The sequence below is a fragment of the Silurus aristotelis genome (assembly GCF_946808225.1).
Source record: "Silurus aristotelis genome assembly, chromosome: 6".
NCBI classification, from domain to species: domain Eukaryota; kingdom Metazoa; phylum Chordata; class Actinopteri; order Siluriformes; family Siluridae; genus Silurus; species Silurus aristotelis.
In genome coordinates, this window is record NC_139579.1 from 30,635,933 (window position 1) to 30,661,035 (window position 25,103).

The 25,103-nt window shown below is 41.7% G+C and overlaps 1 protein-coding gene across 2 annotated transcripts in view; it reads right to left on the minus strand.

Moving 5' to 3' along the window:
- Window positions 1-302: 302 nt before the first annotated feature.
- The window catches only part of cnksr1 (connector enhancer of kinase suppressor of Ras 1), a 49,574-nt gene continuing 24,773 nt past the window's right edge, over window positions 303-25,103 (minus strand). Inside the window, exons 5-21 of one of the 2 annotated variants that reach the window (XM_083544616.1) lie at window positions 20,623-20,664; window positions 19,328-19,447; window positions 14,800-14,859; window positions 14,414-14,482; window positions 14,116-14,238; window positions 11,403-11,491; window positions 10,830-10,948; window positions 10,159-10,247; window positions 9,998-10,031; window positions 8,108-8,289; window positions 7,010-7,083; window positions 5,377-5,448; window positions 3,567-3,640; window positions 3,326-3,399; window positions 1,976-2,078; window positions 1,509-1,687; window positions 303-1,177 (exon numbers count right to left, since the gene is read on the minus strand). In XM_083544616.1, coding sequence (XP_083400742.1) covers window positions 830-1,177; window positions 1,509-1,687; window positions 1,976-2,078; window positions 3,326-3,399; window positions 3,567-3,640; window positions 5,377-5,448; window positions 7,010-7,083; window positions 8,108-8,289; window positions 9,998-10,031; window positions 10,159-10,247; window positions 10,830-10,948; window positions 11,403-11,491; window positions 14,116-14,238; window positions 14,414-14,482; window positions 14,800-14,859; window positions 19,328-19,447; window positions 20,623-20,664 — 1,851 coding nt within the window. In that variant the 3' untranslated portion in view covers window positions 303-829. Of the gene's footprint in view, window positions 1,178-1,198; window positions 1,397-1,442; window positions 1,688-1,975; window positions 2,079-3,325; window positions 3,400-3,566; window positions 3,641-5,376; window positions 5,449-7,009; window positions 7,084-8,107; window positions 8,290-9,997; window positions 10,032-10,158; window positions 10,248-10,829; window positions 10,949-11,402; window positions 11,492-14,115; window positions 14,239-14,413; window positions 14,483-14,799; window positions 14,860-19,327; window positions 19,448-20,622; window positions 20,665-25,103 lie in introns of those variants that run through there. The other variant, XM_083544617.1, reaches the window with a different exon arrangement.

The window sequence follows — 25,103 nt, forward strand, 5'->3', positions numbered from 1 at the left end:
ACAGGTGCATCTAATTCAGGATAATAAATGTAGTGGAGGTGGACATTTTAAAGGCAGACTAACAGGTCTTTGAGGGTCAGAATTCTAGCTGATAGACAGGTGTTCAAATACTTATTTGCAGCTGTATCATACAAATAAATAGTATAAAAATCATATATTGTGATTTCTGGATTTTTTTTTTTTTAGATTATGTCTCTCACACTGGACATGCACCTACGATGACAATTTCAGACCCCTCCATGATTTCTAAGTGGGAGAACTTGCAAAATAGCAGGGTGTTCAAATACTTATTTTCCTCACTGTATATATATACACTTACAATTTCTTACAAGATTATTTACAATGAAATAACTTTATCGGAACGATCATGAAGTTCGACTCGTATGAGTTCGAGTTAGAAACTCGTATCTGGGATGTTGTTCTTCTCCTTCCTGAGTCCAGGTTCAGGTGCTTCACTTTGAGTCTTCAATGCGTTCTTTCCGTCAGAATTTGTTTCTGCTTCAGAGTTGGGATGTTAACTGTACTGCGATACTGATCACGCTGGACTTGGGCTGCTGATGTGAGCTCCATCTTGGGATAAAGATTCACAGGAACACTACTGTCCTATGGATCGAAAGATTGATAATTCCATGATTTTTTTGGAGTTTTGCTGAAAATATCGTGAGAGAAACCTTAGCCAGCTATTTCTCCTAGCTAGCTAGGGAGTTAGCTTAAAAAAAAAAATACAAATTCCGCCGCTGAAAATGATCGTTCCTTATAAGAATCCGCTCGACAGAGCAGCACAAGTCCCGCCCCTTTCGGAAAAAGAGGCTATCCAAATTGGCGAATCTCAGATGAAGAAGTAGCTTTCAGAGGAGCCGCTGTCCGCTCTTTCGCTACGCCCCGTGTCGCTGACCAGGGCCAAGCGTTCAGGCCCGAGGCCGGAGTCTCCGTCGCTAAGGAACTCGGCGTCCACCAGCTGCTCGCCGTCGCTCAGGCTGAGTCGACACGCCCCGTCGTCATCAGCGGTGGAACTTCTCACTTCGGGGTTCATCTGGTCATGATTTTTCTCGATAGCGATTTTCTCAATTTCCTGGTAGAGGTCCTCGTTGAGCTGCTTCCACTGGCGGAATTTCTGCGGCGTCAGACCGGAATCTTCCAGAAGCTTATTGATGATCTGTAGCTCCGCCTCCTTCGCCTGTGCAGGAGACACGTTGAGCGAGACACATTCAAGTTAACGTTTCACAATGTTTGAAATCGTGTACCGATATCCAATCTGCGCCTTTCGTTGGCTAAATCTGGTGCCGTATGTCTTTACCTCTTTTATGACGTCATAAGACACGTCAACCAATAAACAAGCAGATAAACTCCGCATAGGCTACGCTACTACACAACTACGGGAGAATACTGTACAAAACTTCGTCTGGAATGGGATGTATGTATATGTATATCATGTAATAGACTTTTGCGATGTGTGTCTGTGTGTGTGTGTGTGTGTGTGTGTGTGTGTGTGTGTGTGTGTGTGTGACCTTGAGCGTGCTCTGAAGGGCGCGGAGCGTGTGGACCTTCTCGTTGATGACGGGATTTTTGTTCCGTCGGATGAACGACCTGCGCAGTTGGTCGTGAGTCATGGGCTGATTTTGGCCAATCAGAGACACTCCTCCTTCCTTCAGCTTGTTAAACAGCTCGCCCATCTCGTCCACAGTTCCTGAACGCGACGAGAATGACGAGAGGAACACGGAATGTCTACAGGTGCTCCCGAAGTCTCCGTACATACATTACAGTTTTAAAATGTCTTTTTTAATAGTCAGTTTATATTATTTTTATTAGATCATTCGCATTACTGGAACTGGACAAACACATGTCTCTCACACACACACACACACACACACACACACACACACACACACAGGACACCAGTGTGATTCATATTAACGAATACAGCACATAGAACAGAACTGTCCTGAGAATTCAACTGCTCAGTGCGGTCGTGTACCTGTAGCTTTTCTGCCCCCTCCTGGTATTGTGTTTACTGTACCGCCTCCTGGTGGTTTGATTTTCTTGCCCAGAGCTCGAGGGAGTGTGTTCGACTGCAGCTTCTATCACAAGAGACGGCAAAAAAACTAAATGTAAAGCTGCAACATTGGAAGTGGAAATTATCTTGCGTATTTCTATTTTATTTCTAACATCATCATCATCATCATCATCATCATTATCACATTTACAGCATTTTGCCTCCTTATCCAGAGCAAATTACAATTATCTCAATCATACAACTGAGCAGTTGAGGTTTAAGGGCCTTGGGCAAGTTCGATATCCTAACCACTAAACTACCCCTCCCCACTAAACTACCCCTCCCCCACTGAACTACCCCTCCCCACTAAATTACCCCTCCTCACTGAACTACCCCTCCCCACTAAACTACCCCTTCCCCACTGAACTACCCCTCCTCACTGAACTACCCCTCCCCACTAAACTACCCCTTCCCCACTGAACTACCCCTCCTCACTAAACTACCCCTCCCCACTAAACTAGCGCTTCCCCACTGAACTACCCCTCCCCACTAAACTACCCCTCCTCACTAAACTACCCCTCCCCACTAAACTCACTCTCCTCACTGAACTACCCCTCCTCACTAAACTACCCCTCCCCACTAAACTAGCGCTTCCTCACTGAACTACCCCTCCCCACTAAACTCACTCTCCTCACTGAACTCCCCCTCCCCACTAAACTACCTCTCCTCACTGAACTACCCCTCCCCACTAAACTACCCCTCCTCACTGAACTACCCCTCCCCACTAAACTCACTCTCCTCACTGAACTCCCCCTCCCCACTAAACTACCTCTCCTCACTGAACTACCCCTCCCCACTAAACTACCCCTTCCCCACTGAACTACCCCTCCTCACTGAACTACCCCTCCCCACTAAACTACCCCTCCTCACTGAACTACCCCTCCCCACTAAACTACCCCTCCTCACTGAACTACCCCTCCCCACTAAACTACCCCTCCTCACTGAGCTACACATTCACCACTGAACAACTATCCATTTCCAGTGAACTACCCCTTGCCAGTGAACTATCCCTTACCACACAAACTGCACCTTTCCACTAACCTACCCCTCTGTAATAAACTACCCCTTCCACTAAACTACATCTCCCCACTGAGTGACCTCTTTCCACTTAACTACCCCCTCCCCTGACTTAACATTTTCGACTGCGGTACCCATTTACCACTAAACAACTACAAATTCCCACTAAACTACCCCTGCCCACTAAACTACCTCTTCCCACTAAACTACCTCTTCCCATCATCATCATCATGCATGTGTCCTCTTTCTTCTCACCGGCGAGGTTTTTTTCTTTAGGAGGCGTGGCGAATGTGGGCCGTCCTCCTCGGACTCTGTCTCACTGTAGCACTCTGTCGAAACACGCACACACACACACACACACACACACACACACACACACACACACACACACACGCACCATCTGCAATAAACCGACTAGTGTCTTATTGAAAGCATTATATCCACACGAACACAACTGTCTGTTCTTTCTAACAGAAGGAGGTCTGATGGCACGCACCGGTCTCGGTATCTGCTGGATTCTGCTGAAACTTCTTATATTTCTGGATGGCGATAATCAGACAGTTGATCCACCTGTTTCACCAAAATCAGAAAGAAAATAAGTGAACTGTCTGGTGGATGTGATCCAAATCAGGTTATATACACAATACCCGTCCACATCAGGGTACCAAAATCTGGGAGAAATCTGGGAGACCCTCTTAGCAGGGGTCTGCATCTCATCGTGTCCGATATTTAAATCAGACACTTAGCAAAAGGCATGTCGATGTTGTTTTACATGGCTTCAAGATGCACTTTTATTCCCTTCATTTTTGAGCTTGATGCTATTTAATGTTATCGATTTTTTAACTTGATTTTTCAATAAATGAGACATTTTTTAATTTGAAGTATTTCATTACACGAGGGCCTTGAAAACACCCCCCCCCCCCCAAAAAAAAAAAAAAAAAACCTCTTGCTTACAGTAAACATTCTCGTATTTACTCAATACTTACAAAAGGATATTATTTATGTTTAAGGAACAGTTATCCAAACCGAGTTAAGAGTTGTGTATCCGAGAGCTTGGAGGATCAGAGACGGCGGATTACAGTGTTTCTGTCTGCAGTTCTTTTTTATCACTGTGTATGTAATAAGGTGCTGCTGCATTTACAAAGAGTACAAACGCCTGTGTGATGATCTTCATGTGTTTACGGGGATGACGTTTGTGTTGCTGGTTAGACAGAGCTAAAGCTGAGCAAACACAACATCACTCTAATCTTCGGTGTGACTGTATGCAAGTCTCCCAACACCTCAACAAACCTCCCAACACACACTTGTATATGGAGATTTACAGATCTCAGTTGGCTACGATTGGATCTGATCCCAAGTCAGTTTCGGTGAAGTTTGTTAAAATGTACACTTTTAATGTACAGTTGTGCCGAGAGCACAATCTTCTCCTTTAACACCTGATGAAGACATGGCAAGGATTCTGAGACTTTTCCTCCATACACACCACACAGATTTATACCCCTGTGAAACAGGAAGTCATGGCTAAACAATATCTGTCTCTAGTCACACAGAAACAGATATAGATAGGAAAATACTTTAAATATATTTTACTCCTATGAATTTGTAGCCAATTATTGTGGCACATATATATTTAGCAAAGATGGGTTTAATATTATTATTTTTGTTTTCGATAAACTGGCTTGCGTTTTAGAAATTAAAAAATGTCTTTGTCTTTCCTATTTCCTCCACCAGATGTCGCCATTGTGTCGCTCATTAGTTTCCCATTGTTTTCAGCGGCATTCAATCACCTCGTGTCTATTTATAAGTTCCCTTTGTCGCAGTTTCATTGCGTGGTTATTTGTGGGTTACCTCGAGCAGGGCTGTGTAAAAGTTCTTGTTTTTGTCATGTTTAACAGTTTATTAAAGGACTACAGGTGAAAAACACCCCCCCCCCCCCCCCCCCAATACTATATCAAATAAAAACTTTCTTTCGGCTTCTCCCATTAGGGGTCGCCACAGCGGATCATCCGCATGTTTGATTTGGCACGTTTTTACGCTGGATGCCCTTCCTAACGCAAACCGGCACTGAGAGTGCACTGGCTTGTACAACCCTAATGGCTGGGGTCGGTTCCCTGACCGAGGATCAAACCCGCGCCGCAGCCTAACCACTAGACCACCAGGGGACCCAAATACCATATCAAATACCCCCCAAATATCCAAATACTTTTGGCCAACATCTCTCGTTTTCCTAGATATCGATGTCTGTTTGACAGCAATCTCCAAGCTCTTAGATCATCACTGGACAAGAAGCTGAAAAAAAACCTCACTTGCTCATCTCGGTCACGTTCTCCGCGGCGAAGAAGAAGTTCTGGAAGCGTGGGTGAGACATTTGAAACACGCTGCAGAGACACAGGGGAGAAACATGGCCGTTCGAATGAGTATGTAGACTCCGGAGGTGTGTGTGCTCTCGTAAAATAAACATAATTACATCTGCAACGTTAAAGTCAGATCCGTAGACCTCAATGAACAGATGAGTTGGAATTCTGAAGCAAACTGCAGACCGAAACGCAGAACATACAAACTGCAATTTATATGGAGAAAGTAAAATGTGTGAAATGCATCATTTATAATAGGAACACTTTATATATGCATTGAAACTGGAGAAACATTAAATAAAAATATATTAAATAAAAGTCTAGATTATATTGACGAAAAAATTTGTCATTTGTGTGACAGTGTTGTGTATTATGTAAATATTTATACATTTATACGTATGCAAATAAAATGAAATCTATTTTTACACAGGTTTGTGCTTTGTGTAGCTACATGTTGGTTGCTACGGTTTTCAGTAGTAGGGCTTTGTTATATGAGGCCTATGGAGAACTCTGAGGTCTATGGAGAACTCCGAGGTCTATGGAGATCTCCGAACCTCAGCGCAAACCACATGGCTGCAAATCCCAACCCGCCTACACACACACTCTGTCGCTCTGCATCTAATAAAGAAGTATCCCAGTGTTTAAGATGTTTAACTTTCGTTCTCTTCGATCGTAAACCACTCTGTACAGCTGAGGACGTTTCCACATCAACATTCTGAAGATCCAGGAAGCTTCTGAGCAACTCAAAAGATGGATTTGGACTGTAATTAATATCAACAGTCTGCTACAAATGGACTCAGGACCATGAACAGTTCTGCATTTAAGCACCTTTCACTGAACAGATCACCTCAACTATGATGGATGAGGATGGGTTCGCTTTTGAGTCTGGTTCTTCTCAAGGTTTCTTTCTCGTGCCATCACGGGGAGTTTTTCCTTGCCACAGTCGCCACTGGGTCGCTCATCAGGGACACACTTTTACATTCTTTTATAACCGCTTGAGCTGCTTTGAGACGATGTCCTTTGTTGAAAAATGAATTTATAAGAAGGTTGTGGGTTCACCCAGGCTCAGCTGATTAAGTTCAATGAGACTCAGAAATGCTTCGCTCATTTAACAATGTCCCAAAGCTGCTTAACACCGACATAGATGACGAACATTCATTAGAAACGTATGAATTGGTCTCTAAATGGCGACTGTGGCACAGAAAACTCCCAGCAGATCTTCCTCTAAAGAGAAAACCCTGAGAGGAACCAAATATCAAAACCCATCCTCATCCGGGTGACGGCGAACGTCTGCTCATCACAGCTCCACCACTGGCGAGGATATTAACAGCACAAAAGATGAAGATGGGTATAAAACTGTTCATGTTGACTGCGACCCCAAGCCACTGTACCAGAGTTCAAATCCATTCTCATGGTCCCTGAGCACAAACCTTCACAGCAACCCCATGAACCAACAGCCATCAATGCACTTCTACTGTAAAATATTTGTAAATATTTTCACGTTCCAAGACTGGTCTCGAGGTCACGGCATACAAAGGGACATGTGTTGACCAAATCCTTAATGACATACATACAAAGGACTTACTATTTTCTCTTGTGTTCTCCAGCACTCTCGATGCTGTAGCTGCCGATCTTCGCCAACCCGACCGCCTTCTCTTCCTGCAAACACACACCTGCTTTTAGTTCCGAGACACACAACATGCAAAGCTTTGACTCGTCTTAGTTGTAGGTCCAGGTATGTGTTTTAAGCGTAATTGTACTTAAGTAGATATTTCTAGTATCAGCAACTTTTTACTTTTACTCATTAAATTAAATTAAAATAATTAAATCTTTTACACAAATATTTGGCTTTTCTACTTTGTAATTTTTTTAAAAACAGACTCGTTACTTTAGTTTTAATCGATTTTTCAATTCATCAACCGATTTCCTGTCATTAGTTTAATTTAGTGCGCGTTTCCGTTCGACCGTTTTTTATTCAAAATGGAAATGTAACACACGTTTTTTCTCGACGTCGTTTCTTGACTCAGATAAAAAAATAAACAAATAAACTCCACCAAAAAATTAATTAGTACACAGAACCCTCTGGGGTCCACAAACGCGCCGGTGCGTTTTGTGCTATTTTTTCCTCAATAAACCAAAACAAAAGTATTTTGTATTCTACCTTTTTTTGTATATACTCATAATTATAACAAAATGCTGTGCTTTTGTAAAAAAAAAAAGAAAAAAAGAAAACCGACAGGGGGCGCTCTCTGCCCTCTCATTTAGTATCTCTCTTCACAAAAATAAAACTCAAAGAATCTCAGTGAATATTTGCCTCAAAGACATAATAAATATATAAATAGAAAGCTTTTGAAATAAAACAATTTACGTCGAATAAAAATAATCTCTGATTCTGAAAACAAAGCAAAGGTTTCGTTTGGTGTCCCGATGAATTACGTCATTTAAAACAACATAATTACTTTAAATCGTTTACAAGAATATTTTGTCTTCATGCTTTATGATCAGTTTGGTTTGACTAAAAATAGGTAATAGCTACTTTTTACTGAAGTACATGTCAGAGCCCGAAATTCTTTACTTTAACTTGAGTAAAAATGTATAGTCAGTACTTTTACCCGAGTCTTTTAAAACAAGAGTATCTGCACGTCTACTGAAGTAAAGGATGTGTGTACTTTTGTGTGCTCACCTGCTGGCTGGTGTACCAGTAGATTGTCACCCCTTTAAGGACAAACCAGAAGCGTTGCCATTTCTGTGCCATGAACACACTCATCTCTTTCCTCTTCTTCCACAACCACCCGTCGCAGTCGGGCAGGCCCAGCTCGCGACACGACACCCTCCTGCGACTCATCGCCGTCCGCGTCTGCGTGCCTGAAGGAGGTCAAAGGTTAGACTGGGGCCACACGGCATAGCCGTTAGTCACTTAAAAGCGATCTCATATCTATAATGCGTCACTGGTGTCCAGCTAGCTTCCGTCACAAACTAAACACAAACTTCGACCATACAAATGTGTGTATCTTGTATTAGAGCAGTTACAATTTGGTGCTTTCAGTACAATTATCTCATAGTTACCACTGGATGTTCAACATGCACCTCATGGTAAAGAGTCTCTGAGGATTTAAGGATCAGAATTGTTGCTCTCCGCCATAAGACGCCTCGGCTATAAGAAGATCAGTAACACCCTGAAGTTACAGTGCAGTGTTCAGGGTCATACAGAGGTTTTCCAAGACGGGTTTCCTCTCAGAACAGACCTCGCAAGGGTCCATCAAAGAAGTCGAGTCCTCCTGCTGTGCGTCAGTTGCAGAAACTGCTTCAAATCACAGACACGAGTGCTGCAGCGTTGCTTTAGAGGCGGCAGAAGCGGAAGGTGTCGGTGCTCAGACCGTACGCCGAACACTGCAACAAGTCGGTTTTCACGGCCGTCTTTCCAGAATGCACTAAAGCGTCTTCTGAAGCTGCAAACCCACAAACAGTTTGCTGAAGACGACCTGTCCAAGAGCATGAATTACTGGAACCATGTCCTGTGGTCTGATGGTATTAAGATAAACTTGTTTGACTCAGATGGTGTCGACGCCCTGGTGAGGAGCACCAAGAAAACTTGCCTACAGTCAAGCATGGTGGTGGCTGCATCCTGGTCTGGGGCTGCATGAGTGCTGCTGGTACTGAGGAGCTGGGATACATTGAGGGAATGTACTGTGACATTCTGAAGCAAAACGTGATGCCCTTCCTTCAAAAACTGGGCCGAGCGGCAGTTTTCTAAAATAATAATGACCCCAAACACACCACCAGGATGACAACTGCCATTCTAAGGAAGTTGAAGGTGATTGAGTGACCAAGTATGTCTCCAGACCTGAACCCTATTGGGCATCTGTGGGGCATCATCAAGCAGAAGGTGGAGCAGCGCCATGTGTCTAACATCCAGCAGCTCCGTGATGTCATTATGGAGGAGTGGAAGAGGATCCCAGCAACAACCTGTGCAGCTCTGATGAATTCCATGTCAAGGAGGATTTTTTTGGCATTTTGTGAAATACTGAACTTTTATTTATTTTTTTATTTTTTTAAGAATAATTTATGGATCCCACAGGGAAATTTATATTTCTTCACATATCCAAGCAATGTAGGAAGCTGAGGTCAAAACGCAAGGTCAGCCAAGTTACAGCGTCCCCGTGGCAGCTGGCGATAACGAGACTTGTACCCCCAACCTCCGTTTTATGGAATCTGGCAGATGCCAATTATTTGAGTGACTTACAATTATCTCATTCATACAACTGAGCAGTTGAAGGTTAAGGGCCTTGCTAAAGTGCCCATGAGTGGCAGCTTGTTGGTGCTGGGATTTGAACTCATGACCTGCTGATCAGAAGTCCAACATCTTAACCCTTGAGGTACCACGCTACCACATTTACATTTACGCCCTTATCCAGAGCAACGTACATCAGAACATCATATGCGACTTGAAACGTATTAAAAGTATTAGTACATTACAGCTAGAAACATGATCAAAATTGAACACAACACCCCCTAGTGTTCACTAGTGTCACTACATTCTCTAGGCATATTTGATGTGAGAATGACATCATACCTTTAAAGGAGCTCTTGGTCGACTCTTTTTCCTCCTGCAGAGAGCGACAGAGAGCAAAATTAGCTCCAGGTGAGTGAACGTGAATGTGGAGCAAAAATTAGCTTCCGCACACTGTGTGTGTGTGTGTGTGTGTGTGTGTGTGTGTGTGTGTGTGTACTCACCACACTGGCCCCCATGTCAGACCAGGATCCGACTCTTGTCCTCGAGTCCAGACTGAGTAAAGATGTACTCCTGCGCTCTAGTCCGGAACCTACCAGCAAGAGAAGAGTTAGAGTGCACTGTACACATCTCTTTCTCACACACACACACACACACACACTTCCTGACATGCTAGCTTGTTGCCGAGAGGCGTGTCGAAGCATGTGCTCTGCTGTTGCTAGGACGCGGATACATCAAAACAGAGTGCAGATGCTCCTGTTGCTCCACAGCTCTGATACCCATCTCACACTGACCTTCTCCTCCTGACAATTACCTCCTGCCTCAAGCAGAGGCCAAAGACATGGTGAGAAAAAGGCCTCTGTTTTAATGGAGATAGAAACTTGTAGAAGGAGGAGAAAGAAAGAAAGAAAGAAAGAAAGAAAGAAAGAAAGAAAGAAAGAAAGAAAGAAAGAAAGAAAGAAAGAAAGAAAGAAAGAAAGAAAGAAAGAAAGAAAGAAAGAAAGACAGAAAGGAAGGAAGGAATAAAGCATGATTGCGAAGGAATAAAGCATGACTGCGAACATAGAACATCATACATGATGTGATTAAAAGAAGAGTTTTACAATGATGTGTGTGTGTGTGTGTGTGTGTGTGTGTGTGTGTGTGTGTGTGTGTGTGTGTGTGTGTTTTTTACCTGTAATCAGGAGGTGTTTCTGTGCACTGTTGCTCTGATTCCCATCAAGGCCTTGATCTTTAATTTCCGGCTCTTTCTGTCCTGTCAGCTGCTGCCCTTCAGGCGACAACACAGCAGTCCTGTATGTGCACACACACACACACACACACACACACACACACACACACACACACACACACACACACACACACACACACACGAGATACAGTTATAATACAAACCAATGCTTTAAAACATTCTGAACCTTAATTTTACCATCACACACATAAAGGATTTAATTCCCACTGTATTGAGCCTATTGAACTCCTGTGTATTGAATCTTCCATGCTGACTGCACCCCCAGGAACCTCCTCACCTCACCTCTATCAGTACCTTACTTTACTAACACCCTTGTAACTGAATGAGCAGAAATCTCCACAAAATCTAGTGGAACATCTTCCCAGAAGAGTTACAGGTGTCTGCATACTTTTGAACAAAGTCCCATTGTTAATATAACAGCAAATGTGGAACCTGATGTTCCTCCTACGGTGGAGCTCCGGGGTGTGTCGGTGAAGAGTTGTGTGTGAAGCTCACCTGAAGGAGTACGAGCGCACAGACGCCGGCGCTCGCCCGATCAAGGAGTGTCTCTTTGTCCCGTCCTCTTCTGGGTCGTCTTCTACCTTCTGCAGGCGAGAAACAAGAAGAGCTTGACGTTATCACCACCTGGAAGTGCAGTGTCTCACACCGAGAACACCGGAAAGGAGTGTGTGTATGTGACCGGGACGTCATGTTGAGGCCTTAAGCTTTGTGGATGCGTGTGAATTGCGTGTCTGAGCAGAGTCTGTGTGTGTGTATGTGGAACAGTCATGTGGCACTGCTGTGATCCCTTAAGGCCCTCCAAACAACGAGAGAGAGAGAGAGAGAGAGAGAGAGAGAGAGAGAGACGGCATCAAACGGGTCATAGAGAAGAAAATGGCTTTCAGAGCTCTGAACAGGAAATGAGTGTTGTCATACCAACCCCTCTCCTGAGACTGTCATCAGGACCCACACGAGGTTTACCATCATTACAAATACAGGATTCTCCAACATCCCAATTACATAATTTTCCCAAATCCCAAATAAATGGTTCTCCCAAATACTACATATAAGCTTCTCCCAAATTCCGAATAAATGCTTCTTCTAAATAGAGGTTTCCGCAAATACCAATTACATTGTTCTACCAAAATCCCACATAAATGGTTCTCCAAAACCTTAAATATATGGTTCTCCAACATCCTGAATACAAAGTTCTCTCAAATCCCAAATGCTGTACATGGTTCTACTAAAGCTCAAATACATAGTTCTTTAACATCCAAAACTCATGGTTCTTCCAAATCCCAAATACAGGATTATCCAACAACTCAAATACACGGCTCTATCAAATCCTAAATACCTGCTTCTCCAACATCTCAAATACATGGTTCTCCGAAATCCTAAATATAAGCTTCTTCCAAATCCCAATACATGCTTCTTCTAAATAGAGGTTCCCTCAAATACCAATTACATGGTTCTCCCAAAATTCCACATAAATGGTTCTCCAAAATCCTAAATATATAGTTCTCCTAAATCCCCAATACATGGTTTATTTTAAATACAGGGTTTTGCCAAATCCAAAATGCAGGGTTCTCTCGAATCCCAAAAAAAGGTTCTCCAAAACCCTAAATATATGTTTCTCCAACATCCCGAATACTGTACATGGTTCTCCCAAAGCTCAAATACATAGTTTTTAACATCTAAAATTTATGGTTCTTCCAAATCCCAAATACAGTGAGGAAAATAAGTATTGAACACCCTGCTAATTTGCAAGTTCTCGCACTTAGAAATCATGGAGGGGTCTGAAATTGTCATCGTAGGTGCATGTCCACTGTGAGAGACATAATCTAAAAAAAAAAAAATCACAATATATGAAATCACAATACACCAGAAATCACAGTGTATGATTTTTTTTACTATTTATTTGTATGATACAGCTGCAAATAAGTATTTGAACACCTGAGAAAGTCAATGTTAATATTTGGTACAGGAGCCTTTGTTTGCAATTACAGAGGTCAAACGTTTCCTGTAGTTTTTCACCAGGTTTGCACACACTGCAGGAGGGATTTTGGCCCACTCCTCCACACAGATCTTCTCTAGATCAGTCAGGTTTCTGGCCTGTCGCTGAGAAACACGGAGTTTGAGCTCCCTCCAAAGATTCTCTATTGGGTTTAGGTCTGGAGACTGGCTAGGCCACGCCAGAACCTTGATATGCTTCTTACAGAGCCACTCCTTGGTTATCCTGGCTGTGTGCTTCGGGTCATTGTCATGTTGGAAGACCCAGCCTCGACCCATCTTTAATGCTCTAACTGAGGGAAGGAGGTTGTTCCCCAAAATCTCGCAATACATGGCCCCGGTCATCCTTTCCTTAATACAGTGCAGTCGTCCTGTCCCATGTGCAGAAAAACAACCCCAAAGCATGATGCTACCACCCCCATGCTTCACAGTAGGGATGGTGTTCTTGGGATGGTACTCATCATTCTGCTTCCTCCAAACACGTTTAGTGGAATTATGACCCAAAAGTTCTATTTTGGTCTCATCTGAGCACATGACTTTCTCCCATGACTCCTCTGGATCATCCAAATGGTCATTTCCAGTTTAGTTCATAGTTTAAAAATCATATATTGTGATTTCTGGATTTTTTTTTTTTTTAGATTATGTCTCTCACAGTGGACATGCACCTACGATAACAATTTCAGACCCCTCCATGATTTCTAAGTGGGAGAACTTGCAAAATAGCAGGGTGTTCAAATACTTATTTTCCTCACTTTACATAATTCTCCAAAACCCTAAATACAGGATTCTCCAACAACCCAAATACATGGATCTATCAAATCCTAAATACCTGGTTCTCCAACATCTCAAATACATGGTTTTCCAACATTCCAATTGCATGGTTCTTCCACATTAAAAAAAACAAACAAAAGCACAGTTCTATTAATGGACACATGCCTTCAACAACCAACAGCCAGGGATTAAATATGCAAACATTTCTATTAACAATTCACAGAGTTTTGAAAAAATTGTGACGTCTAGACGTCTGGGTCAGAGCGTCTCCAAAACTGCAGCTCTTGTGGGCTGTTTCTTGTCTGCAGTGGTCAGTATCTATCAAAAATTCTCCAAGGAAGAAACAGTGGTGTGTGTGTGTGTGTGTGTGTGTGTGTGTGTGTGTGTGTGTGTGTGTGTGTGTAGGTACAGTATATACACAAGAGTCTGAGGAGAGTCTGTGACTCACCACGATTGGCTTGTCTCTGTCTCTGTCTTTGACAGACAGTGTAGGGAGGCGTCTCAGCAGCAGTGACACACCATTTGGGTTCTCCTGAAGCTTCGCCACCAGGTTCTTCCTGCTCCAGCCCACCTGAAACACAACGCGAGACACTTTCTCAACGTGCTCCCGAACTTGTTTCTTAGAACATGCAGCACGAGTCGGCCACGATGTGGTAACTGCATCTTTAACAAGATTTATGGAACTGAGGGTTGATCATGAAGTAATCAGTGTAATGAGAGTTATCCAGGGAGCAGCTTTTACTCACCACAATCTGATCGTTCACCTTTATGACCTCATCACCTGCAAAGATCTTCACAGAGGAATCTGCTGGAAACTGTGTTGAGTCAAGAAGAGAAAAAGCACAGAAAAGCAGTGGGGGTTATCTGGAATCTGTTTCATTGCTGTTTCTCTCACTCCCTCTGTCCATCTCTTACTTCCTCTATCCATCTCTCACTCCCTCACTCTGCCACTCCCTCCCTCCCTCTGACTCTCACTCCCTCCATCTGTCTCTCTCTCTCTCTCTCTCTCTCTCTCTCTCATTCTCTCCCTTCACCTCTCAGTCCCTTCCTCTCTATCAACTAAAACCATCGGTCACTTCCTCGCTCCGCATTTCACTCCCTCAATACAAATCTGGACTAATGATGGACTAACCTCAGCAGCTGTTCCAGAGACGTAGTGTTGGCTTGAGGATGTGGAGGTGATCTCAATCCCCTACAAACAGAAGAACAGAAGATATTTATATAATGTACTGTACAGACCAAAAGTTTGGACACACCTTCTCATTCAAAGAGTTTTCTTTATTTTCATGACTATGTAAATTGTAGAGTCACACTGAAGGCATCAAGGGCTATTTGACCAAGAAGGAGAGTGATGGGGTGCTGCGCCAGATGACCTGGCCTCCACAGTCACCGGACCTGAACCCAATCGAGATGGTTTAGGGGTGAGCTGGACCGCAGAGTGAAGGCAAAAGGGCCAACAAGTGCCAAGCATCTCTCGGGGAACTCCTTCAAGACTGTTGGAAGACCATTTCAGGTGACTACCTCTTGAAGCTCATCAAGAGAATGCCAAGAGTGTGCAAAGCAGTAATCAAAGCAAAAGGTGGCTACTTTGAAGAACCTACAATATGACATTTTTCAGTTGTTTCACACTTTTTTGTTATGTATATAATTCCATATATAATTCCACATGTGTTTATTCATAGTTTTGATGCCTTCAGTGTGAATCTACAATTTTCATAGTCATGAAAATAAAGAAAACTCTTTGAATGAGAAGGTGTGTCCAAACTTTTGGTCTGTACTGTATAAACAGTATAATTCAGAGTAAAATGTCTGTAATGTTTGTTTTGTCAAAACTCAAACAAAAACGAGTAGTTTGTTCTATTCAGGTTTCTGTTTATATATTTCTGGCACTGAAATTTGCTCCGCCTCCGGGGAAGAGTTTCTCAAATCTGCGTTTTTCCTTAAAAGACAAGGACATGAATTTGTATCTGACAGTTGTTGTTTAGTTGCTTTCACACAGCTGGAACAGGAACAGATTAAGGGTGAAAGTCTCCAGAGTTTCTGGGAAAGCAGAGGTGTGGTTAAGCATCAGTTTGTGATTGAAGGGGCGGAGTCTATTTGCATTAGCACAAAGTTGGAGGCACACAATTGTACTTTGGATGCGGGAGCATGAAATTTTCCCTTCACTTCAACTAGAAGAAACACCATCCAAAATGTAGTTGAACATCTTCCTAGGAGAGTGGAGGTTATTTGTATCAGCAAATGGGGACCGAATGCGGGGTTAAAAAAAAAAAAGCACACACGAATCTTATAGTCAAACACATAGTGTATTTAAATCCAGAGCCAAGTGTTTGTGTGTTGTGTGTAAACCCTCTGAATACTCCACACACTCCAGCTGGAGGTTATGGATCTTCCATGGCCTGAACACATAATCCAGATTTATCATTCATGCATTTATATTTAATACATGTTTCCATTGTGATTGTGTTCATTTACATCAAAAGTCAGACGTAAAGAGGAACGAATGGAAGCAAACAGATGGAGAAATCCCAATCTATACTGGATTTTTTTTCCTACCACACCAACTGTATCTCCTCCACTTTAACAGGACAATGCACACAATTTACAACCCTATTTGTAGATCATGTGACCTCACATAGGATTATAAACCCAAGTCTTGACTGAACCGAAAAACCAACCAGGTTCATTAAAGTTCATCAAGGTTCATCCAGTATGCAGTGGTGGACAGTAAGGAAGGAAATGTCATCCTTTTTCTGTACTGAAGTATTTCTATTCTGTGGAGACTTTAACTTCAATAAATTTCAAAGTCAAATATTTTTTTACTCGACTACATTTTGCGAAAACAAGTCAAGTAAAGTCAAGTTTATTTCTATAGCGCTTTTCACAACAGACGTTGTCTCAAAGCAGCTTTACAGAAATCAACATCAAGGTGAATGTTGTGTGTTTATTCCTGATGAGCAGCCGTGGCGAATGTGGCAAGGAAAAATTCCCTTAGATGTTAAAACAGAAGGATAAACACGCAGCGAGTCACCAATCAGGGTCGAGCGCACGCTCAGATTTTAACTCGTTTTCATTGGCGCTTGGTGCATCTACTGATCACCAGCATACAGTCCAGCATCAGTTCAACATCAAGCAGAACATTTACAGAGAAATAAATGATGAAGAAACTCCAGACTCGAACTCACCACAACACACGTGACCTGATTTATGCGATTTTATTTTTAAATAAGAAGGTTTTGGGTTCATGATCGTTGTAATAAAAATCAGTGTTTAAGTCGGTAATATCATTCTATTAATAGATCAGCGTGCTGAGAGTCACATTCGAGTCTTTTGACGTAAAAGTTGAATAACGGAAAGTCTTGTGACAAAAACGATAATCGGAACATTAAAGCCATAATAAATAGTACTTTGGATACTAAAGTACTTTTACTGGAGTCATATTTAAACTAGTGTTTCTCTACTTTTAATCAACTACATGGTTTGTAATTGTATATACAATTCTCCTGGGAACTGCTCTAAAAAGAAAAACACAAACCGCTTCTTAAATTTGGCACAAATGAATAATGTGGTCTTTGCAGTGCAGATCAGACTTTTTTTATTCAGTTTCACTATGCCGGGATGAATCTCTGAGCGGCTCTCAGTTCTGCAGCGACAGGGTCGTTTAAATGCCACTCCACCTACGAAACATAGGAGTCGCTTCTTTTCTGTTCTGTATTTTTATTTCAATGTAAAACAGAAATAAAAAAAACAGAATGGGTGTAGTAGGAGTAGGAGTTCCTGATTAAGGATCTTGGTTTAGTCGGTACTTTTAATACTGTAATCATGAACTGACTAGAACTTCCTTCTTTCCTACTGTGAAACGCGTATTTTTTTCGAGCGAATCGGAAACCACAAAAGTGAAGTTTCCTGGAGTCCGTCATGTCGATTACCAGTCCTGTATTCAGACTCTATCTTTACAAAAGTGTGTGAACACCTGAACTGGTTTACATTTAGTCCTTAATGACTGCTATAGCAAACTCCACTCTTCTGTAGGGTGTGAGTTCAAAGCAGGAGTTCAAGGTCAAGGCTGGCTCAGGAACATCAACTCTAATTACTCAATACAATTCAATCAATTCAATTTTATTTCTGGCGAATGAACTTTACAGTTCTCAAAGCAGCTTTACAGAATGTAAGAATTCTAGAATGAAATTCACTTCTATTTAAATCGAACCAGATGAGCAGCCTGGGGTGGAGGCAAAAACTCCCTTAGATGTTATGAGGAAGAAATTTTGAGAGGAACCAGACTCAAAAGGGGAAACCCATCCTCATCTGGGTGACACCAAGAGTGTGATTATAAACCATTAAAACGTTACAAACACTAGAGAGTAAGAAATATCATGAGTGTGTGGTTATGAGTAATGTGAGAAATATCCTTTCTACAGTCTTCTACAGTCAGTTGGAGTTGTGGAACCAGGTGACCTTGAGCAACTCATCAATTAGCTCACATTCGAAGATCATTATAGATTCAACACCAACTCCAACTCCTCCATGCCAACGCCTTTAAATGTTCAAGAATAGAAAATGAGAACCAGCATATGTGGAAGGTTATTTTGAGTATTGATTAAGATGTTTATCTTCAAAGTCCAATGTCTGAAATCTTCATGAGGTGGGATCCAACTGGGGCTGGTACGTCTCTAGATGCCCCCCGGGATCCACGCAGGGTCCGAAATCATGAATAATGATCCATTGATTTAATGATCTATTTATTAATAGAATAATGTTTTTTTTTATGAAATATAAAAGAATATATATATTATATAAAATAGTAGAACACAATTTTTTTTTTATATTTCATTGAAAAATAACTTAAAAATAAAACATTTGATAATGATTTAAATATTTAAATAGCATCAATTAATATATACATGTAGCTTAGAAATGAAAAAAAATTCATTGTGTATTAATAACAATTATTATTTGTTGATCTTTTTGTTTGTTTGTTCTTTGTTGCTGTCTGGTTGAGGAGGTTCCTGGGGTGCAGCCAGCGTTCACAATCATCCCAAAGATGTTCAACAGGTTCTATAGCAGAAGATCTTACCATTACCAACCCATGTCAAGCAGATCTTCAATGGGGTTTGGCTTTGTGCACATGCTGGAACAGGAACCTGCTAAAGCCTCCAAAGACAAAGTACAATTGTATCAGGTGTCCCAATACTTTTGCTCACATCATGTAGTTCTAGACTGATGTTTCCTAGTAATAATAGTAATATTTCTGATAGACGTGAATAAAATCCGACTCGCAATACTGGTGTATTAATTTTTTCTGGCCATGGAATTTGCTCCACCCACAGGAAGAGCGTCTCAAATCTGCCTTTTTCCTTGAAAGGCAAAGAAACGAATGCGGTGTGAAAACGAGTTCTTTTCAGAGATGATGAGATTAGATGAGGTAAAGATTTCAAACTTTTTGAGCAAACTGATGAATGAAGTGATTTATCTATTTTACTATTGAGTGTTCTGCAGAAGGGATTAAATTGAGAGAGAGAGAGAGAGAGAGAGAGAGAGAGAGAGAGAGAGAGAGAGAGAGAGAGAGAGTAAGAGAAAGAGAGAGAGAGAGAGAGAGAGAGAGAGAGAGAGAGAGAGAGAGAGAGAGGAAAAAAAGGATGGACAGACGGATTTAGTACCAGTTGTTCTCCGGGCTGGACCGGCACCAGATCAACACTCTGCAGCTGAAAAGAGTGAGTCAGGGCATCCTCAGGAGCAGAACTCAGAATGTCATCACATATCGCCACCAACTGACGACTCTGAGAGAGAGCGAAAGAAAGCGAGAGAAAAAAGAGGAGAGAACGAGAGATTTTATTTTCTTCATTTTTCCTTTTGTTGATGCTTTTTACTTTTAACCTCTAGAACTGAAAATGAAATGAGAGAAAGACAAACAGACCTGAACAATAACAGTGGAGAGAACGAAAGAGAGACATGAAAGTAAAGCAGATAAAAGAGATAAAGAGAAGGATACAGAATCAGTAAAACAGAGAAGGAAAGATGGAGGAAAACAAACAACAAGGTACTCAGAGAGAGAGAAGAATAGAGAGACACAAAGAAAGAAAGGCAAAGGGAGTAAGGCAGAGGAAAAGACAGAGAAAAGAAAGAAACAAAACGGAGAGACAGACAGGACAGACAGGACAATCAAGTAAGACACCAGGAGAAGTAGAGAGAGAAAAGAATAAAGAGACATGCAGGAAGGAAGACAGCAAAATGAGAGAGAGACACACAGACAGAAAGAGGAGACAAAGGCAAGTGAGTAGGAAAGACAGTCACAGAAAAAGACCAAAAGAAAAGAAAGAAAAGAAAGAAAAGAAAGAAAGAAAGAAAGAAAGAAAGAAGGAAAGAAAGAAAGAAAGAAAGAAAGAAAGAAAGAAAGAAAGAAAGAAAGAAAGAAAGAAAGAAAGAAAGAAAGAAAGAAAGAAAGAAAGAAAGAAAGAAAGAAAGAAAATGAAGGCAAGCAAGAATGAAAGATAGTGAAAGAGAGCGTGAGAGACAGCAGGAACTGAATAAAAAAAAAAAATAGATAAAAAATAAATAAAGGAAAAAGAACAGAAAGAGACAGACAGACAGACAGACAGACAGACAGACAGACAGACAGACAGACAGACAGACAGACAGACGGAAAGAAAGAAAGAAAGAAAGAAAGAAAGAAAGAAAGAAAGAAAGAAAGAAAGAAAGAAAGAAAGAAAGAAAGAAAGAAAGAAAGACCAAAACGATGGATGAAATACAGTGAAATACAGTGACAGAGACAGAAAGAAATAGAGTGGCAAATGGAAAGAAAAAGAAAGAGAGACAGAGAGATAGAGAAACAAAAAGACACAGATAGTGAGACAGAGAGAAGTATGCTGAAGAAAGGAGGAAGAAGAAGAAGACAAAAAAAGAAGAAGAAAAAGTAGCCAAGGAGGAAGAAGAGGAAGAAGAAGAAGAGTCTCACCACTGATATGAGGTCCTTCTCTTTCTCCAACAGCGTGGTGTCCTGTAAACAGGGGACAGAAAAGCAGGTGTGATTGGATGCCCAACCCACACCCACACACCCACCCACACACACACACACACACACACACACACACACACAATGTTATTTTGCTGGGAGAGATTCTAGGAAGTCATAGCTGCCTGGATTCAAAGAAGACAAGCAACGCCTCAGTAATCCTTACCCTATATAGCTAAATCTAGCTAATCATTAATGTCTCACACACACACACACACACACACACACACACACACAAACACACACACACACACACACACACACACACACACACACTCACAGCTGCTGAGTAATCAAGCTTATTCCTGACTATTATCCCCCTTCTCACAGACTTAACTGCTATAGTGACTGTTACACAACGTTATTATAAAAAGCACCCCCCCCCCCTCACACACACACACACACACACACACACACACACACACACACCGACACCGACACACACACACACACACACACACACACACACACACACACACACACACACACACACACACACACACACAGAATAAATCTCAGTAAATCTGTTTATGGTCATTCAAAGCACTACTTATATTCACAACAACAGGTGAGTGTGTGTGTGTGTGTGTGTGTGTGTGTGTGTGTGTGTATATATTAGGGCTGTCAATTAATTAAAATATCAAGTTAAGAGTTAACACGCGATTAATCGCACATTTATATTTGTTATAAAAGTACCATAAATGAATACATTCCTAGTTTTTATTACTCTAATCAACACAAACATGAACACATATTGAGGCTTTATGCAAATGTACGTTTATTATTAGTGAAACCAGACTCAACATAGAGCACGAAGACAAAATATTCTTGTAAATGTTTTAATTATGGTGTTTTAAATGACGTAAATCAACAGGACACCGAACCAGACTTTCTGAGTAAAGTAAGGACATCATGAGGAAATGTGTGTTGCGTTGAAGACTTTAATTTGGCCTCTTTTATATTTATTTATATCTCATTTACTTGGAAATGAAATCGCCGGCGTAAAAACGGAAGTAAATAAAGAAAGCTTCGCTCGGTGAACTTGAATACCGTGCCCTGAAGTGGCCGATTCTCCAGCGAGTGGGACGGACCCCAGAGCAGCATGGACAACGTTTCCTCCTCCCCCTCGTAAGCGGGGGGGCAAATCCTTCCAAAACAGGTCGCTCGTCATCAGGCACCTCCCCGTCCCTCTCCTTCAATTATATTCTCTATGTCTATGTCTCCTGTCCCTGACCTTCCGCTTCTGTCACCTCTAAAGCAATGCTGCTTTGATGGACCCTTGCGAGTCCTGTTTCGAGTGGAACCCGTCTTGGTAAACCTCAGTATGACCCTAAACACTGTACTGTAACTCAGTTTCAGGGTGATACTGATCTTATAGCCAAGGCATCTTTATGCGTTTAAAAATCACCATCGATGAAGCTTTTCTCCCGATGCTGTGCAGCTCAGAACACAGGTGAAGTGTGTTTTTTCATGCCGGTTGTTTTCAGCGTGACGAATGATTCACATTTCCAGGAAAAATCCATAAATTAGCTGCTTCGTTGTTTAAGCCGCGGAGTTTAAAGCGTGGGAAAAAAGTAGTGGCTTATAGTCTGGAAAATACGGTATACACATTAGTATACATAATTTATTTATGAACTTATTTTACATTTAATTGACACAAAACTCCATAGCAACAACAAATCATTAGGAAACTTTCAAGGGATGTTTGTTTGACACGATACGATTTGTTTCCCGAAATCGTAATCATATGTAAATGTAAACGCCGTATGCACCCCAAATAGTACTGGATCGTCTCTTTAGACATTTTCCCCGGAATGCTGTCGTGACTTGGTGGTAACTCTTCCGCGTTCAGTGCTGAGTGATGATCTGGTGGTTGGGGACCTCTGGTCTAATTTGCTGTAATGTTATTATCTTGTATTTTAACAATGTATTACATTTCAACTGACGGTAAAAAATGGCCAGGAATCTCTGGAGTTAGTCGACTATACAAAGGAAAATGAGGTGTGAAGTGAATGGCGGGAATTTCGGAAATTCACACACTCATCTCGAGCAGATGTCTGGATAAACCAAGAGGTGCAGAAATACTCAGATGTACTTCAAACCTGATGATTTACCATCTCCTGGCCTGTCGCTGCATGATAGGATAGGAGTTGTGGTGCTGCAATGTGATTGGCTGATCAGATACCTGCATAAATGTGCAAGTGTACCTAATGAATTGTATGTGTGTGTGTGTGTGTGTGTGTGTGTGTGTGTGTGTGTGTGTGTGTGTGTGTGTGTGTGTGTGTGTGTGTGTGTGTATGTGTGTGGGGTGGATCACTTCTCAATAAAGCGGCTTGTCATTTCCTCTGTGGGTACATTCACATTTACACACACACACATACACACACACACACACACACACACACACACACACACACACAGGTACCACTTCCCCTTTTTAGTTATAGGTTTGACAGTAAAAAAAAATTAAACATGAGTTTTTCCATGTACAGCTCGGTTTAAAACACACACACACACACACACACACACACACACACACACACACACACACACACACACACACACACACACACACACAGGCAATGACACAAAATGTAAAAACCACGCTAACACTCACTCTAACCTTAACCACAGTCACCAACAGGAAACAGCTTACAAACCAAATGTCCCCACAAATTGTCGAGTATCAGTTGGTTCCCATAAACATGTATAAGCAGAATTATTCAGAATTATACAAACACACACACACACACACACACACACACACACACACACACACACATGATTGCTTTTTTTATTACTTGGCTCTGGATATTCAAATGAAACGTCATTGCGTGTATGTGTGTGTCCACCTTCACATCCATCCAGTTCCACCTTCTTGGCAGTATGTTGATTACTTTCTTTTTTAAAAGCAGTGGAAAATCTATCCAAGCTCTGATTATTTTCCCAGAAAGCTCTTCCACTATGGACATTGTCTCAAAGCAGCTTTACAGATTTTAAGAGTGAAGGTGAATGTGGCAAGGAAAAACTCCCTTAGATGTTATGAGGAAGAAACCTTGAGAGGAACCAGACTTTTTATTTGGAACCTCATCCTCATTTGGGTGACATCAAGAATGTGATTATATAAGGTTTAATTTCGCCTATTTTATATTTATTTATTTATAATTTTAATGAAAATGGTCAAACAGACATAAACACATTAAACAAATTAGTGCCATAGAAATGAAATATTTTGAAAACCTAATATATACAGTGAGGAAAATAAGTATTTGAACACCCTGCTATTTTGCAAGTTCTCCCACTTAGAAATCATGGAGGGGTCTGAAATTATCATATGTAGGTGCATGTCCACTGTGAGAGACATAATCTAAAAAAAAAATCCAGAAATCACAATATATGATTTTTAAACTATTTATTTGTATGATACAGCTGCAAATAAGTATTTGAACACCTGTCTATCAGCTAGAATTCTGACCCTCAAAGACCTGTTAGTCTGCCTTTAAAATGTCCACCTCCACTACATTTATTATCCTAAATTAGATGCACCTGTTTGAGGTCGTTAGCTGCATAAAGACACCTGTCCACCCCATACAATCAGTAAGAATCCAACTACTAACATGGCCAAGACCAAAGAGCTGTCCAAAGACACTAGAGACAAAATTGTACACCTCCACAAGGCTGGAAAGGGCTACGGGGAACTTGCCAAGCAGCTTGGTGAAAAAAGGTCCACTGTTGGAGCAATCATTAGAAAATGGAAGAAGCTAAACATGACTGTCAATCTCCCTCGGACTGGGGCTCCATGCAAGATCTCACCTCGTGGGGTCTCAATGATCCTAAGGAAGGTGAGAAATCAGCCCAGAACTACACGTGAGGAGCTGGTCAATGACCTGAAAAAAGCTGGGACCACCGTTTCCAAGGTTACTGTAGGTAATACACTAAGACGTCATGGTTTGAAATCATGCATGGCACGGAAGGTTCCCCTGCTTAAACCAGCACATGTCCAGGCACGTCTTAAGTTTGCCAATGACCATTTGGATGATCCAGAGGAGTCATGGGAGAAAGTCATGTGGTCAGATGAGACCAAAATAGAACTTTTGGGTCATAATTCCACTAAACGTGTTTGGAGGAAGAAGAATGATAAGTACCATCCCAAGAACACTATCTCTACTGTGAAGCATGGGGGTGGTAGCATCATGCTTTGGGGGTGTTTTTCTGCACATGGGACAGGACGACTGCACTGTATTAAGGAGAGGATGACCGGGGCCATGTATTGTGAGATTTTGGGGAACAACCTCCTTCCCTCAGTTAGAGCATTGAAGATGGGTCGAGGCTGGGTCTTCCAACATGACAATGACCCGAAGCACACAGCCAGGATAACCAAGGAGTGGCTCTGTAAGAAGCATATCAAGGTTCTGGCGTGGCCT